Below are 14,122 nucleotides of genomic sequence, written 5' to 3'. Positions count from 1 at the left end.
TTAAAGTCCATCTCAGCTCACTGAAGCCTAGGATATTGGTCTTTATGCATTCCGTTTCATTTTTAACAACTTTGAATATTCTTAGGTTCATACTTTGTGCATTCCTTGCTCTGATTATGGATAGATATTTGGGATGTTTTTGAATCAAGAAATGAAAACCTTTCATTGGATGAAGCCCTTACTCTTTCAGCATCATAAGGGCAGATCCTAACTTAAGGAGAGAGCTCTCTTCCCCAATGGAATGTGTGCCTTCCAATTTGAGGAATTCTTCTCCCGACTAGATGGAACACTGTTCTGGTCTCTTTGTTCTGTTGCTATTCATAGAGTTTTGGAAGCCTTGTTATTTTAGAAGTGTATAGATAGTTCTGATTTTTGTCTGTCTTAGTCTGGAAGCTCTACTGAAACTTGTCCACCAATGGTGATCCTTCTAGTAATTGAATTACCAGTGGCATAGCTTCCAGGATCACAGCAACAATCAAGCTGCCACTATATGCCGCAAACTGACAGATGAGTCATGGCTTTAGTACAGGGAGGCAATGGTGGCTCATTGGTAACATTTTCACCTCACATGCAAGAGGTGTGGATTCAATTGCCAGCTAACACACCTCTCAAATATAGCCACCACATATCTGTTTGCCATCGCATGGGACTACGATGCTGAGAAAATTTCAGCCAAGCTTCCAGACTATGACAGAGTAGGAGAAAAAACCTGGCAATCTACTTTCAAAAACCAGCCATTGAAAACAGTATATGCCACAATTGTCTGGTCCTGTTGTTCATAGAGTAGCCAGGAGCCAGGAGCCAACAACAATAATAAAATGGTTATTACTATATAACCTAGACGTGCAGAGGTGGTGGAAACACTTTTGATCCAGCATTGGAGGCATGCTCAATAGATGCTGGGTGAGCCCAGGGTAACTGGGGACTTGCTGAGGCCATCTGGTGTTCTGCTTTGACTGCTTGTCTAAGAGGGAGGTTCCCATAGGGCGGAGTCCTGAAGACCGTTGCTCCTGTCTCCAGAGACACATCTGAAACAATATGCATTTCCAGGGGGAGGTTAACGTTTGCCCTGACATTGTTTCCCTTGAGTAGTAGGGAAGGGAGACAGACAGAAGTTGTGTAGTGCTGATGGAAACAAGGAATGTCAGAGATTAAGTGAATTTGCTCAGGTCCCCACGGGATTGTGTGGAGGCTCCTAATGGGGCTTCATGCTTCTCAGAGGAGGAGGAGAGAACTGCAGGTGGTTCCTGTAGCATCATTGACAACATAGACTTTAGAAGTCCCAAGCCTATAAATGCAAAAACAATCACCTGCTTGCTGCTTGAGGATAGGAGGCAGGAGACGGACCAAAATAGCCACATGGCACTGATCGCGGATTCTGGGAAGCCACCTTTCTCTCTCAGAGGCCCTGCCTACATATTCACTTTAAGTAGGTTCTAGCCCTGTGACAATTCACAGAAAGAAGAATAGAAGTTGCCAGTATTTGTAGTAACAGGATGAGAAAGTGCGAGACTTCCTGTTATGTGTGTGTGACAGCTGGTGATAAGTGGAGGGCCCAGCACAGGAAATCCGCTCTGCTTCTGCAATGTGACCTGACTGAAACTTGGGCGCTCCTTCAGTCCAGAGGTTGATGGCAGGACAAAGGGGCACCTGGAACATGGGGGATGTGGTAGAGAAGAGTTTGGAAGGGCCCTTGGCCCCTTCTCCAGATGAGCCCTCCCGAAAAAGGGGCGACTTAGTTGAGATCTTAAATGAGGATAAGGTCAAATTTGATGACACAGGACTCTCCTTAATCCTTCAGAATGGCCTGGAGACCCTCCGAGTGGAAAACGCTCTCACAGACGTCATTTTGTGTGTGGACATCCAGGAATTTTCCTGCCACCGTGTGGTCCTTGCCGCGGCCAGCAACTATTTCAGGTCAGAACGCCCAGTGCCGGAGTCAGATCGGGTGCAGGTTGCAATAAAGATCAATGCTGGCATTTAGGGCTTATTAGTCTATTAACTTCTATGTATCTCTTAAAAGATGGTAGAAAGCCTTAGAGTATTAGATTATTAGGATGTAGATCATATAAAAAAAGAGATTAGTATCATTTAAGAGAAAAATGATGGTAAGAACCTTCTGTGGGTATGTCTTTGCTCCAGGGAGTGGAAAATTGACTTGTCTAATTCCTCCCTTCCCGTTAAGTCTGACCAATGTGTTAGAAATATGATGTTATCTTTACATATCTGCAGAAATGGAGGTAAGGGTGTGTGGGTCCTCTTTTTAAGTTTTAAAATAATTTCATAAAGATTAAGAGTGTGTGTGTGTGTGTGTGTGTGTGTGTGCATGTGCGCGCGCACACACAAGTACGAATCCCTGGAATTGCTCAGTGGCTAATCATGGATTAATGGTTCAAACCCACCAGCAGCTCTGTGGGCAAAAGATATAGAAGTCTGCTTCTGCAAATGTGATTGTCTTAGAAATTATTGGACAATTTTACACTGTCTTAGAGAGTAATTGGAATTATTTGTTCTCTCAAGTTATTTGCACCCAAAGTGCTCCTTAGAGGCAAGGATAGTGAGCCCTTGTCTCATGTACTTGGGGCATGTTGTTAGGAGGGACTAGTCCTTGGACAATGACATCATGTTGGGAATGGTCAGCGGAAAGAGAGGAAGAACCTCAATGAGGTGACTGTCCCATGACTACCACAATGGGCTTGAGCGTGGCGGAGATCTTGATGATGGCGCAGGACAGGACAAGGTGCAGACCTGTTGTTTGTAGTGTCGCTAGAGTCTTAGTTGATTCAGCAGCACCTAACAACAACACCACCAACAATGACATATAGAGTCATTATGAATTGGAATTGATTGCACAACAATGAGTTGGTTGCATGCATGGCGAGCTTTGGCAGACACTCTGGAGCAGTTACAAGGAGTCTTAGAAGCTAGAGCCCTGTAGATGCAACCAATGGGAGATCTCACAGTGGGAAGACCTGAAGGCAGGAGCCCTGGGTTCCAATCTACTTTAACGATTCCTGTGTGACTGGTGGTTTAATGCTCTGAGCTTCTGTTCTATCAGCTGTGAGACAAGGAATATGGATCCAAAGGGATAAGGGTCCACATAGTACTTAGCATGTAGTAGATGCTTAAAATATCTTTGCTTATATTCTTCACTTTATTCATCCTGGTTCAGCCTGTTATTGCCATCGGGTCAGATCCAATGCCTAATAACCCCATGCACAATGGGATACCACACTACTGAATTCTGCACCATCATAATTAACTGTAGATTGTACTGTTGTGATGGATAGGGTTTTCACTAGACAATTCTTAGAAATGTGGTTGCAAGTCTTTGTACCTAATCTATTGTAGTTTGGAAATTTCATGGAAATTTATTTAACGGATAGTAATATTCACTAAGAATGACAGAAGAAGAATGGGTGCCTTTGAGTTGCGGTGCTGGAGAAGAGTCTTGAGCATACCATGGACTGCCAAGAAAGCAAAAAGGTCTGTCTTGGAGAGGGTGAAACCAAGTTTCTCCTTAGAGGCTAGGATTTTGAACCTCTGTATCACACTTTGGGCAAGTGGCCACCAGGAGGGACGGGTCCTTGGAGAAGGACATCATTTTCAAAAGGGTGGAGGGGCAGTGCAGGAGAGGAAGACCTCAGATGAGATGGATTGATACGATAACTAGGGAATTGGGAGTAGGTGTGTTGGAATTAGTGAGACTGGCTCAGGACAGGGCAGGCTTCAGAGCTGTTGTACATAGGGGTTGCTATGAGTCACAAGCAACTCAAGGGCATATACCACCACCACCAACAGTATTCTTACTTCCATTGACAGATGATAATAATTGTACAAGAGTTGCACTGAGCAAGAATTGAACCTAAGTCCTGTATGGGAGGTAAGAATTCTACTTTGTGTGAGAATGGCGCAGGAGCTGACGAGGCTTTGCTCTGCTCACCCAGGTCACTACGAATTGGAGTTGGCTTGATGTCACCTAACAATAGTAACAAAAGAGTCATTTATTGTTTGCCAAAGACGAGTGTCTGCAGGGGACTGTGGGAGGAACCTGGTGAATACGGCTGGACCTAAGGCTTCCATGTCAGGAACATGACGGTAGCAGTCCCCTAGGGCAAAGTGGATCAAGGAGGTAGTCTGGGAACTTGATGAAAAAATAGTTTTATAATTCTAGTTAACAAACATTTTACTATTGACTCTAGCTGAAGAAATGAAAAATTATTGACCTATGTAAATATTATGTCAAGTATTTGGGGTTTTTTAATTTTTTGAAGTGCTTAGGGAGAATCTTTACTTTGAATTAAAAGAGCAAAGCTCTGTTGGGAAACTGATTAGGGCACATTGTAGATAAGGCAGGAAAAGATCTCGGTCTGTAGGGCAGGGCCTATTGTGTGCCAGACAGAGAGAGCAATCTGATGTGATTTTGCAACAGCGGGATGAAGGTGTCCGAGAGCCCTTTTACAAATGAGGAAATGGAAGCTCACTGTTCATTGCTGTTACAGTTACTGGACACATTCTCAATTCCTGCTTTGGTTTTTTTTTCTTTTTCTTTTTTTTTTTTCTGTAATATAAACTGACAGCAAATCTGAGCTTCATTCCAAGGAAGTATATGAGACAAGGTGTAGTCACAGTCATAAAAACAAAGTGACACATTTAAACACAATACTTATGTCACCAGTATTGGCCACATGCTCAATCGCTTTCAGGAGTGCATGAAAAGTCATTTCAGTTCCTTGCCTGAGGCCTCACTTTTAACTGACTGTGATCAATTAGTTGTGGCCTCCACTGCACTCGGACAAGCCAGGCCTCACTTTTAAATGTGTTCTTTCTGTTTTGAGCCGTTAGAGAACTGCTGACATGAAATGCCATGATACCTGATTAGCAATTTTGTTGGTGGCTCAGCCTTGCTATGAAACAGAACTAGACTGTGTACTCGTAAGCCAATTACTGGGTCGTCTGTGGACCAGGGGATACAAACCCACCGTGCAGAGTCAATTCTAACTCACAGAAAGCCTGAAGGACAGAATAGAGCTGTCCCTGAGGCCTTCTGAGTGTGCCATGGGCAGCCCGTGGTGAACCCCTCACCTTTTGGGTAATGGTCAAGTTCTTAGCCTCTCTACCAGAGCTTGTCAAGCCTCAGTATTATTGTTGTTATGTACATCAAGTCACAATCATCTCATAGCTGACCCTCTAGTTTTCAGAGACAATGAATTGTGTGAGAGGAGTTCGTTTGTTCCCCATGGAGCAGCTGGTAGATTCAAACCATACACATTTGGGTTGGCATTGCAAGTCCTTGCCAGTAAACCACCAGATTAGTGTACCAACCAAGTCAGAACCGAGCCATAGCTGACCCTTGAGCGGGTTTTCGGAGGCAGTAAATTGCACAGGAGGAGGTTGCCCATCATCTCCTGCAGAACTGCTGGTGGATTTGAACTGCATGCCTTTAGGTTGGCAGCACAGCTCTGTACTACTAGGCCACCGCAACTCCCTGAGCCTCCGTATTTTCATCTCTAAATACAAGGTGTTTAGGTTCAGGCTCTTCCCAGCCTTGCTGTTCTACGATACCTGGAGACGTTTTCTTGGCCTGTTCTGTCATTGGAGGGCCTGGAAGCTGTTGTTTTAAAATTTATTTACAGGCTCTTGAAAATTTATTCATTGAAAAGAATATTGTCTACTATGTGGCTGAATCATATTTATTTAACTAGTTCCTTATTTTGATAGAATTGTCTCTAAACTTTTACTATTATCAGATTGTAACAAATAACCTTACCCATATGCCATCTCATAGGTGTGCAGGAGTATCTGGGGGAGACATTTTTAGAAGAGAGATTACTGAGCCAAAGAGAAATGCATCTGCAGGCTTAGTAGTTATTGCCAGTGACTTTGAGAAGGTTATTCTGCCAGTTCTCGAAACAATGACGTCAAGGAGAAGTCAGAGGCACACATGCAGAGTGTACATGTTGGCCTGTATCTTCCAAAACGGCCTGGTCATGAAGTGAAATGCCTTCAAGTCCTCTTGAAAGCAGTGACTTTTTATTCTTATCTTGGAGTTCCCAAGATGACTCTCCTCCCATAGTGACTGCAGGCGCAGAGATGGTATTGTTTTACTCTGTCTACTGCTACAAGTAGCTTCTCTGTGTCGAGCACTGTTTGTATCAGACTTGAACTGTGCCTCACAGGGGCTTTGATGGTTAATTTTCTGGAAGTCAAGCTCAAGGACTTCCTTCTGAGATGTCTCGTGGAATTGAACTTCTAAGTTTTCAGTTAGCAGGTGAGAGCATCAACCATTTGCTCTACTCAGACACTCCCTTAGGGCACATCACTGTTGCTACTAGGTGTTGTCTGTCAGCTCTGACTCATAGTAACCCCATGAGCCACAGAAGGAAGCCCTGCCCATTGCTTGCCATCCCTATAACCTCTGCTGTGCTTGGAAGCCCTGGGCAATCCACCTCATTGAGTATCTTCCTCTCTTTCACAGTCTCTCTATTTTCCAAGCGTAATGCCCTTCACCAGAGACTGGATCCTCCTGGCAATATGTCCTGCTCAAAATATCACTCCCCTTGCTTGTAATGAGCATTGTGGCTGTACCTCTCACAGGAGAGATTTGGCTGGTCTTTCAGTAGCCCATGGTATGTTATATGTGTGCTGTTGTACTGTGGAATTACAACTGACCTGTAGTGAGTTTTCAAAGACTGTAAATCTCATGAGAGGAGATTGTCCATCTTTCCATGGAGCCGCTGGTGTATACAAACCATGTCCCTTCAGGTGGACAGTGTAGCTCCTGACCTCCAGGCCACCAGAGCTCTCCATCCATGGTACAGTCAACGCCTTTTGCCAACACCGTAATTCAAAAACGTCTTTAAGGTAGAGGACCTTATCCCCACTTCACACATGAGTAACCAAAGCCTAGGTGACAAGAAGAGACCAAGTTAGGATTTGAACTTACGGCTGACATTAAGTTTGAGGTTTCTTTACTGCCTCACTTACTGTGTTTGTGAGGCTTTGGAAGTGATTAGGAACAGAATTCCTTTCAAGTTCAGACTTTAGAAGATTGTTGGTTGGTTCTGTCACAGGAAATTTCGGACATAGTCCTCTGTGGAATCTGGTTATAAAATGATATAGGTTCTTTTATCTTTATTCATGGAGAAAATACATTGTCTATTAAATGGCTGAACTAGAATTTATTTAACCTGTGCCCTATTTTTACTGGTAACTTGATGGTTTCTAATATTTTACTTTTACAATGTTGTAAGGATTAACCTTATATATATTTTGTTTCATATACATTGGAGAGTGAGTGTCTGCGGGTCTGCTTTTAGAATAGAAAGTGCTGAGCGGAAAAGAGTTGCATGTGGAGGCTTAGCAGACATTGCCAGAATCTTTCTGACACAGGCAGAATCGTTCTACACTCCCCCCAGCTACAGCAGAGCAACTGCACGCAGCCTTGCCAACAGTGGGCGTAATCAGACTTTGGATTTTTTTACTATTTGATATGAAGAAAAATTGTTTCTCAACATAGTTTTAATTTGTATTTTCTTATCTTGAATAAGGCCAAACATCTTTTTACACATTTAAAGATCTGTATTTCTTTGTCTTTGAATTGTCTTTTTATATCCTTTGCAGATTGCCATTTGTGTTGTATAAATAAAATTATATTTTTAGCAGCTAAGATTCAAGTAGTATTTTAAAGCCTATTTAAAATGTTAAAATAAGATAGAACTTAAAAATGTATGTTATAATAAGAAGCAAAAATTTGCCACCTTCTCCACTCTGTGGTCTTGTTCCCCAAGGGTTCCCTGTTTTTCATTCTTTTTGTTTCTTCTCATCCCACCTCTGTATTTCTGCATAATGTGTTTATATTGCTCTTTCTTGATCTCTTAATGTTGCACTTTCTCACTGATTCGTATTCTATCACATAGAGTTAGCATTTATATCTAACTCTTACCATAATTCCTTCCTTCTTTGTAATCTCCCAACATAATGTTATCACAATTTTTCAATAAATTCATGTTAAGAATTTCCACTGTTAAGTCCATGAAAACACTGTTCTTTGTTTAGCCAAATGATGTGTTACAATCGCATTTTCTTTCTTATAAATATTTGCCTTTCTTCGAGTTAATAATTCACTCTTTTCGTTGCGTATCTTTTAATTTAATGTCTTCTGCCAACAGCCTTTCATGTGCGATTTAATGAATTATAAAATTTCCCCCTTCTATTTTCTACGGAATTGTCCTCATTTCCCTCATCTTTCTTAAGTTTTTCTTTTATATTAATTTCTTTCATTTCCATCATCTTACGTTCTCTAGACCTACTGTCCAACTATTGCCCAGCTGCTTTTCCACCATTTTAGTAATTCCTTTTAACTCTTTCATATATTAGAATCATCCCCCTTTATCTTCTCTCTTCTTCTTTCATGCCTGGGAAGAAAATTTTTGAAGGACTCTCTAAAAAAAATATATTGCACTTGCTGTGGTAGTTCCAACAATGTCCTACTATCCCCTTAAATGTCTGTGTCTTAATCTCTGAACCCTGTGAATACGTGTACTTGGTAATGAAGACGTATGTTTAAATTAAAGCTGTTGAGATGGAGGGATTATCCTAGATCATTTAGATGTGGCCTAGTGGCAAGAAGCTAAGCTGCAATCTAGAAGGCAAGCGGTTCAAGGCCAACAGCCGCTCTGCAGGAGACGGATGGGCAGTCTCCTCCCGTGCAAGTAACTGCCTCTGAAAACCTGCTGGAGGGTCAGCTCGACCCGAAGGTAAAAACAACAACAACAATATGATTGCAAGGGAGTTCTGGTGACCTCGTGGCAAGAAGCTGAGCTGCAGTCCGGAAGGCACGCGGTTTGAGACTATCAGCTGCTCTGTGGGAAAATGACGGGCAATTTTCTCCTGTGCCTTTTAAAACCCTCGGGAGTGTCAGCCATGGATTTGTTCTGACTCTACGGTATAAAACAACAACAACTGCAACAACAATACAATTGCAAACTCAAAACTCAATTCACTGCTGTTGAGTTGGAGGTGACACATAGCCGATCTTTCATCTTTTCTAACTCTGAGAATGTAAATTGCACGAAAGGAGATTGCCCGTTTTAGACAGGAGGATCCGCGTTAGAGAGAGGAGACGTGATGATTGGAGGGTTGAACTGTGAGGCTGGAGGAAGGAAGAGCCTGAGGTCAAGGAATGCAGACAGCCTGGAAAAGACAAGGAAACAGATTCTCCCCAACACTTCAGAAGCCAGAATGACCTTGGGTGTGGGTCAGTGATACCCATTTTGTACTTCTGCCCTTTCGAACCGCAAGATAGCTCATTAGTTTAAAGGCACAGCATTTGTGGTAATACACACACACAGCTGTGGAAGCTGATATCCTTAGACATAGAATATTAGGTGGAAAATAACTTTCCTTCAGGATTTTGAAAATAGTGTTGCATTGTTTTTAGATGTCTATACAGCTGTTAAGATGTCAGTTGACCTTCAGCTATTTTTCTCTCTCTAGAAATTTTTAGGATATTTCTTAAAATTTTGATATTGCACAACAGTGTCTTGTATGTGTTTGTCTGTGTGTGTGTGTGTGTGTGTGTGTGTGTGTGTGTCTTACTTCATTCATTGTGCCTCACATTCAAGTGGCCCTTTTAACCTAGAGACACTCCCTGTAGTTCTCAGGAATTTTCCCCATGTTATTTCCTCATTACTGTCACATTTACTCTTTTCTTTCCTCTGAATCATTCAGTCAATGGGCATGACTTCTGAAAACAGGGAGACTGTTTCTTTAACTTCCTTATCACTCTCCTGTTGTTCATGGACTTGATCTCCCAACTCTCTGAACTCTAAGTTTTAGTTTCTGAGATCTCTTCCTCATTTTAGATGTGTTCCAGAATGTTCCTTGGGAGCAAAGATGGGGAACCTTGGTCTCATCTATTTGGACATGCTATCAGAAAGGACCAATCTCTAGAAAAGGACATCAAGTTTGGGAAAGTGACAGGTCAGTAAGAAAGAGGAAGACCCTTAAAGATTGGGTGGACCCAGTGACAGGAACACTGGGCTTAAGTGCAGTGGAGATTGTGAGGATGTTACGAGATAGGGCAGGTTTCTTTCTGTTGTCTCTAAGGCCCCTTTGGGTCAGAAACAACTTGGTGACACCCAACAACAATGACCACATTCGTATTTAATATTGTTGTTAGGCGCTGTGAAGTTGGGAGTGGCCTAAGGTGACCCTATGGACAACAGAGGTGAACGCTGCCCTGTCCTGTGCCGTCCTCGCCACCTCTGACACACTTATACCCATTGCTGCAGTCACTGTGTCAGTCCATCTGGTTGAGGGTCTTCCTTTCTTTCACAGTTCCCTCACCTTTCCAAACATGATGTTCTTCTCTAAGAAATAACTTCTCCTAGCAATGTGCCTATGTAAGATGAAGCGTCACTATCCTTGTCTCTAAAGAGCTCTCTGGCTGCAACTTCTCCATAATCTACATGTTTGTTCTTTTGGCAGTTGATGGGATAGTCAGTACTCTCCTCCAAGGGCATGATTTTTATTCTGTCTGTGGGCCATATTTTTGTAATCTCTCTGGAGCCTATACTTAAAAAAAAAAAAATTCTTGTGTTGTCTGCATGGTTTCTTTGTTTTAGTTTCTGTCTTTTATTTTAGAGGCTTTACTCAAATGTTTAGTGGTCTTTGGACACCTATTGATATTGAAGAGTAAAACTTTTTTAAAAAAAATCCCAAATGAAAGGTTTATCTTTCTGAGTATGTTGATAGTTTAAGATGGTGGTTTTGCTGTGGAATAAGTGGAGGTTGAGTTTTTTGTTTGTTTTTGAGAACTACTAGGAGCAATGATGTCAGTCTGGAGACTAAGGTGTGCCTGATACAGGCCCTGGTCTTTGCAATTACTTGTTATGCATCAGAAAATTGGACAATAATTAAGGATGATAGAGAAAAAAATATTTAAAAAAAGAAGAAGGATTGATGCCTTTTAATTGTGGTGCTGGAGAAGAATATTGAACATATCATGTACTGCCAGGAAAACAAATAGGTCTGTTGTGGAGAGGGTGAAACTAAGCTGCTCCCTGGAGGCAAAGATTTTGAAGCTCCATCTCACATACTTGGGGCATGTGGTCAAGAGGGACCTGTCCTTGGAGAAAGACATTATGCTTGGAAGAGTAGAGGGACCACACAAGAGAGGAAGACCCTGGATGAAATGCATTGACTCAGTGATTGGGGTAATGGGGGTAGGTGTATTGGAGTCAGTGAGACTGGCTCAAGATAGGCCAGAGTTTAGAGCTGTTGTGCATAGGGTCACTATGAGTCACAGGTGACTTGAGGGGACATAAAAATTACAAAATACCAGTATGTTGGTTTTTTTCAGGTTCCTTCAGTTTTTTTTTTAAAAGCGAATTCTACATCTTCCTGCCTGGGGGAACATGAATTTCTCTGGAGAACAAACCTTCTGGCGCTCTTAATTACAGAGGGGCTGTTGCTTTGATTGGCTAGATGGAGATGTGGACGTGAACATGGAAAGATGGAACTGGTTTTGGCTCTATGCTGCCCCCTATCTTCTTGTTAGCATCACACCATCCTACCCACAATGCCACTGGAACCCCACCTCCTCCTTCGTTTTTTTAAAATTTTATTTTACTAGTTTTAATGAATATTTCCAGAGATTTTGGATTTCCATTCATTCATTGTTGCACTTTTTTCTCAACCTCCCCCCCCGCCCAGTTTGCTCCTCTCTTTGAAAAGCAAAAGATAAACTTCTTCGTTGGTATATAATCGCCCACCCCCTCCACTGTGCAACCTTAATTCTGGATTTCTGTGATAATTATAATACCCTATCATATATCCCTTTTAAATTATTCTCTCCCTCATCTGTTTCAATTCATTATATATAATCTATCCAGTTTTTCTCAGTCTTACCCCAACCCTGATGTCAGTCCCATTTTACACTATGCATTATTTGTCCTTTTGTGACTGAGATATTTAACTCAGGATAATGTCCTCCAGGGTCACTGATTTTGAGTAATATTGCATGAGTTCCTTGTTTTTCAATGCAGCAGAGTATTCCATTGTGTGAATATACCACAGCTTCTCTATCCATTTGTTTGTTGATGGGCACTTAGGTTGTTTCCAACTCTTTGCTATTGTGAACAAAGCCACGATAAACATGGGTGTGCATATATCTGCTTGGATATCAGTTATGGTCTCTTTAGGGTATATTCCCAGTAGTGGAATTGCTGGGCCAAATGGTATCTCTATTTGCAACTTTTTGAGAGAGCGCCATACAAACTTCCACAGTGGTTGCACGATTTCACACTCTCACCAACAGGGAATAAGGGAACCCCACCTTCTAAAGTCTTGTCAATTTGCTGAATCTTTCTGACATTGTCCAGAGACATCTAGCAAGGATTTCTCTTAGCAAGCATTTTAGTTTCACATTGCTCTGCCAGAATCTTCTCTGTGTTTGAATCCTCCTAGCTAGTCACATGAAGAATTATGCAGTCACAAGAAGTAGAATTCATCCTATAATCAGGATCAGTGTAAAATTAATGGTTTGTGTTGTTTCAACAGTTCCAGAGACTCAGAGTCCCAGTCAGGATGTTATTCCCTTCTTTGTTTCTGTTGATTGCCAGGATTCTTCAGTGTTCCTTCGCTGCTTTTGGAGGTGCCCATCTTTGCATGGAGGCTTCTGTGTGTCTGCATCTCTTCTACACTTTTGATGGGACATCATTCAGACTACTCTGCTGTGACCTCATTAACCTAACAGAAGAAAAGCCATATTTTCAGAGTCACAGTCATATAGGTACTAGAAGGCTGGGATTTCAAGATATGTTTCAACACAATTCAGTCCATAACAGTGGTCTCACTAACTCAATACCACTGAGAATGGACTCCTAGCTGACCCTCTAGTGGGTTTCTTAAGTTGGAAATTGCCAGATGGGGGCTGCCGTTAAGTATAACTCCCTCCAGTCTCCTCCACCAGAGCTCCCTAACAGTGCTTCTTATTGTTCTGTACCCATCGAGTGGGAACAGACCCAGAGCTGACCCTCCAGCTGGCTTTCAGAGGCAATAAATTGCTGAGGAGATTGCCCATCCTTCTATTGCAGGGTAGTTGGTGGATTCGAGCCACGAGTCTTTGGGTATGTAGTGCAGCTTTTTACCTTGAGGAGACCAGAGCTCTTCCCCATAACAGTGGTAATGCTGCTAATATCAAGCTATGTTCTTGCTCCTTTGCCTCCCATTGTACCAGGCTCTGCAACTAGGTGCTTAATAAACATTACTTGACTGCACCTCAGAATATTTAGTTCAAAGAATTATTAATATTCCCTTCTTTACAAATGCAAAAGGATCCCTGATGGTATAGTGATTAAAGTACTCTGGTGTTAACTGAAAAGCTGGTGCTTCAAATTCACCAGTAACTAAGAAGGAGAAAGATGAGACAGGTTGCTCTCATAAAGATTATGAGACCATTATTGGTGGAGTAGGGGAGGAGCAGAGGGGTAAAGATGGAGTGGGGGGGTAACCATAGGGTCACACAATTTGATGGGTTGACGGAAGAGTGGGTGAAGCAAATGGGAAAGACCCAGTGTGAAAAACAATGTGTTTGAACTTCGTAAATAAACCAGTATAAATAAATAAATAAATAAATTTTTTTAAAAGGATTATAGCCTTGGAAATTCTCTAGGAAGTTCTAATCTGTTCTATAGCATCATGATGGGGCAGAATGTACTCAAGGGTAGTGGGCTTTTTTTTTTTTTTAAAAAAATGCAAACACTGAGATTCTGAGAGGCTTAAGTAACAAGTGAGCAGCAGAGTTTCCTAGTTATCCAGAGCTCCTATCACTGAAATACCACAAAAGCGTGGCTTTTAAAAATGGAAACTAAAGGGGCAGGGAGGAAATTGTGCAACAAATGAATGAAATTTTTGAAGAGAAAAGCAAACTGGGTGAGGAAAATGTGCAACAATGAATGAACGGCAATCCAAGTTTTCTGTAAACGTTTCTTAAAATCACAATAAAAATTATATTAAAAACCAAGAAAATGGATATTTCTTTTCTCATAGTTTAAGAGGCTGTTGTTGCTGTATGCCTGATTAGACCATATTTAGTTGAGTACAGCAGTCAGGAAAT

The 14,122-nt window shown here is 41.8% G+C and overlaps 1 protein-coding gene across 1 annotated transcript in view; it reads left to right on the top strand.

Annotated features, from left to right (window-relative positions):
* Nucleotides 1-1,591: 1,591 nt before the first annotated feature.
* The window catches only part of KLHL6 (kelch-like family member 6), a 94,719-nt gene continuing 82,188 nt past the window's right edge, over nt 1,592-14,122 (top strand). The window contains exon 1 of the mRNA XM_006884054.1: nt 1,592-1,917. Coding sequence (XP_006884116.1) covers nt 1,631-1,917 — 287 coding nt within the window. The 5' untranslated portion in view covers nt 1,592-1,630. The remainder of the gene's footprint in view (nt 1,918-14,122) is intronic.

The sequence above is a fragment of the Elephantulus edwardii genome, unplaced genomic scaffold (genome assembly GCF_000299155.1).
Source record: "Elephantulus edwardii isolate Elephantulus edwardi_28Jun2011 unplaced genomic scaffold, EleEdw1.0 scaffold00031, whole genome shotgun sequence".
NCBI lineage: Eukaryota > Metazoa > Chordata > Mammalia > Macroscelidea > Macroscelididae > Elephantulus > Elephantulus edwardii.
This window is presented reverse-complemented; position numbering and strand designations above follow the sequence as displayed.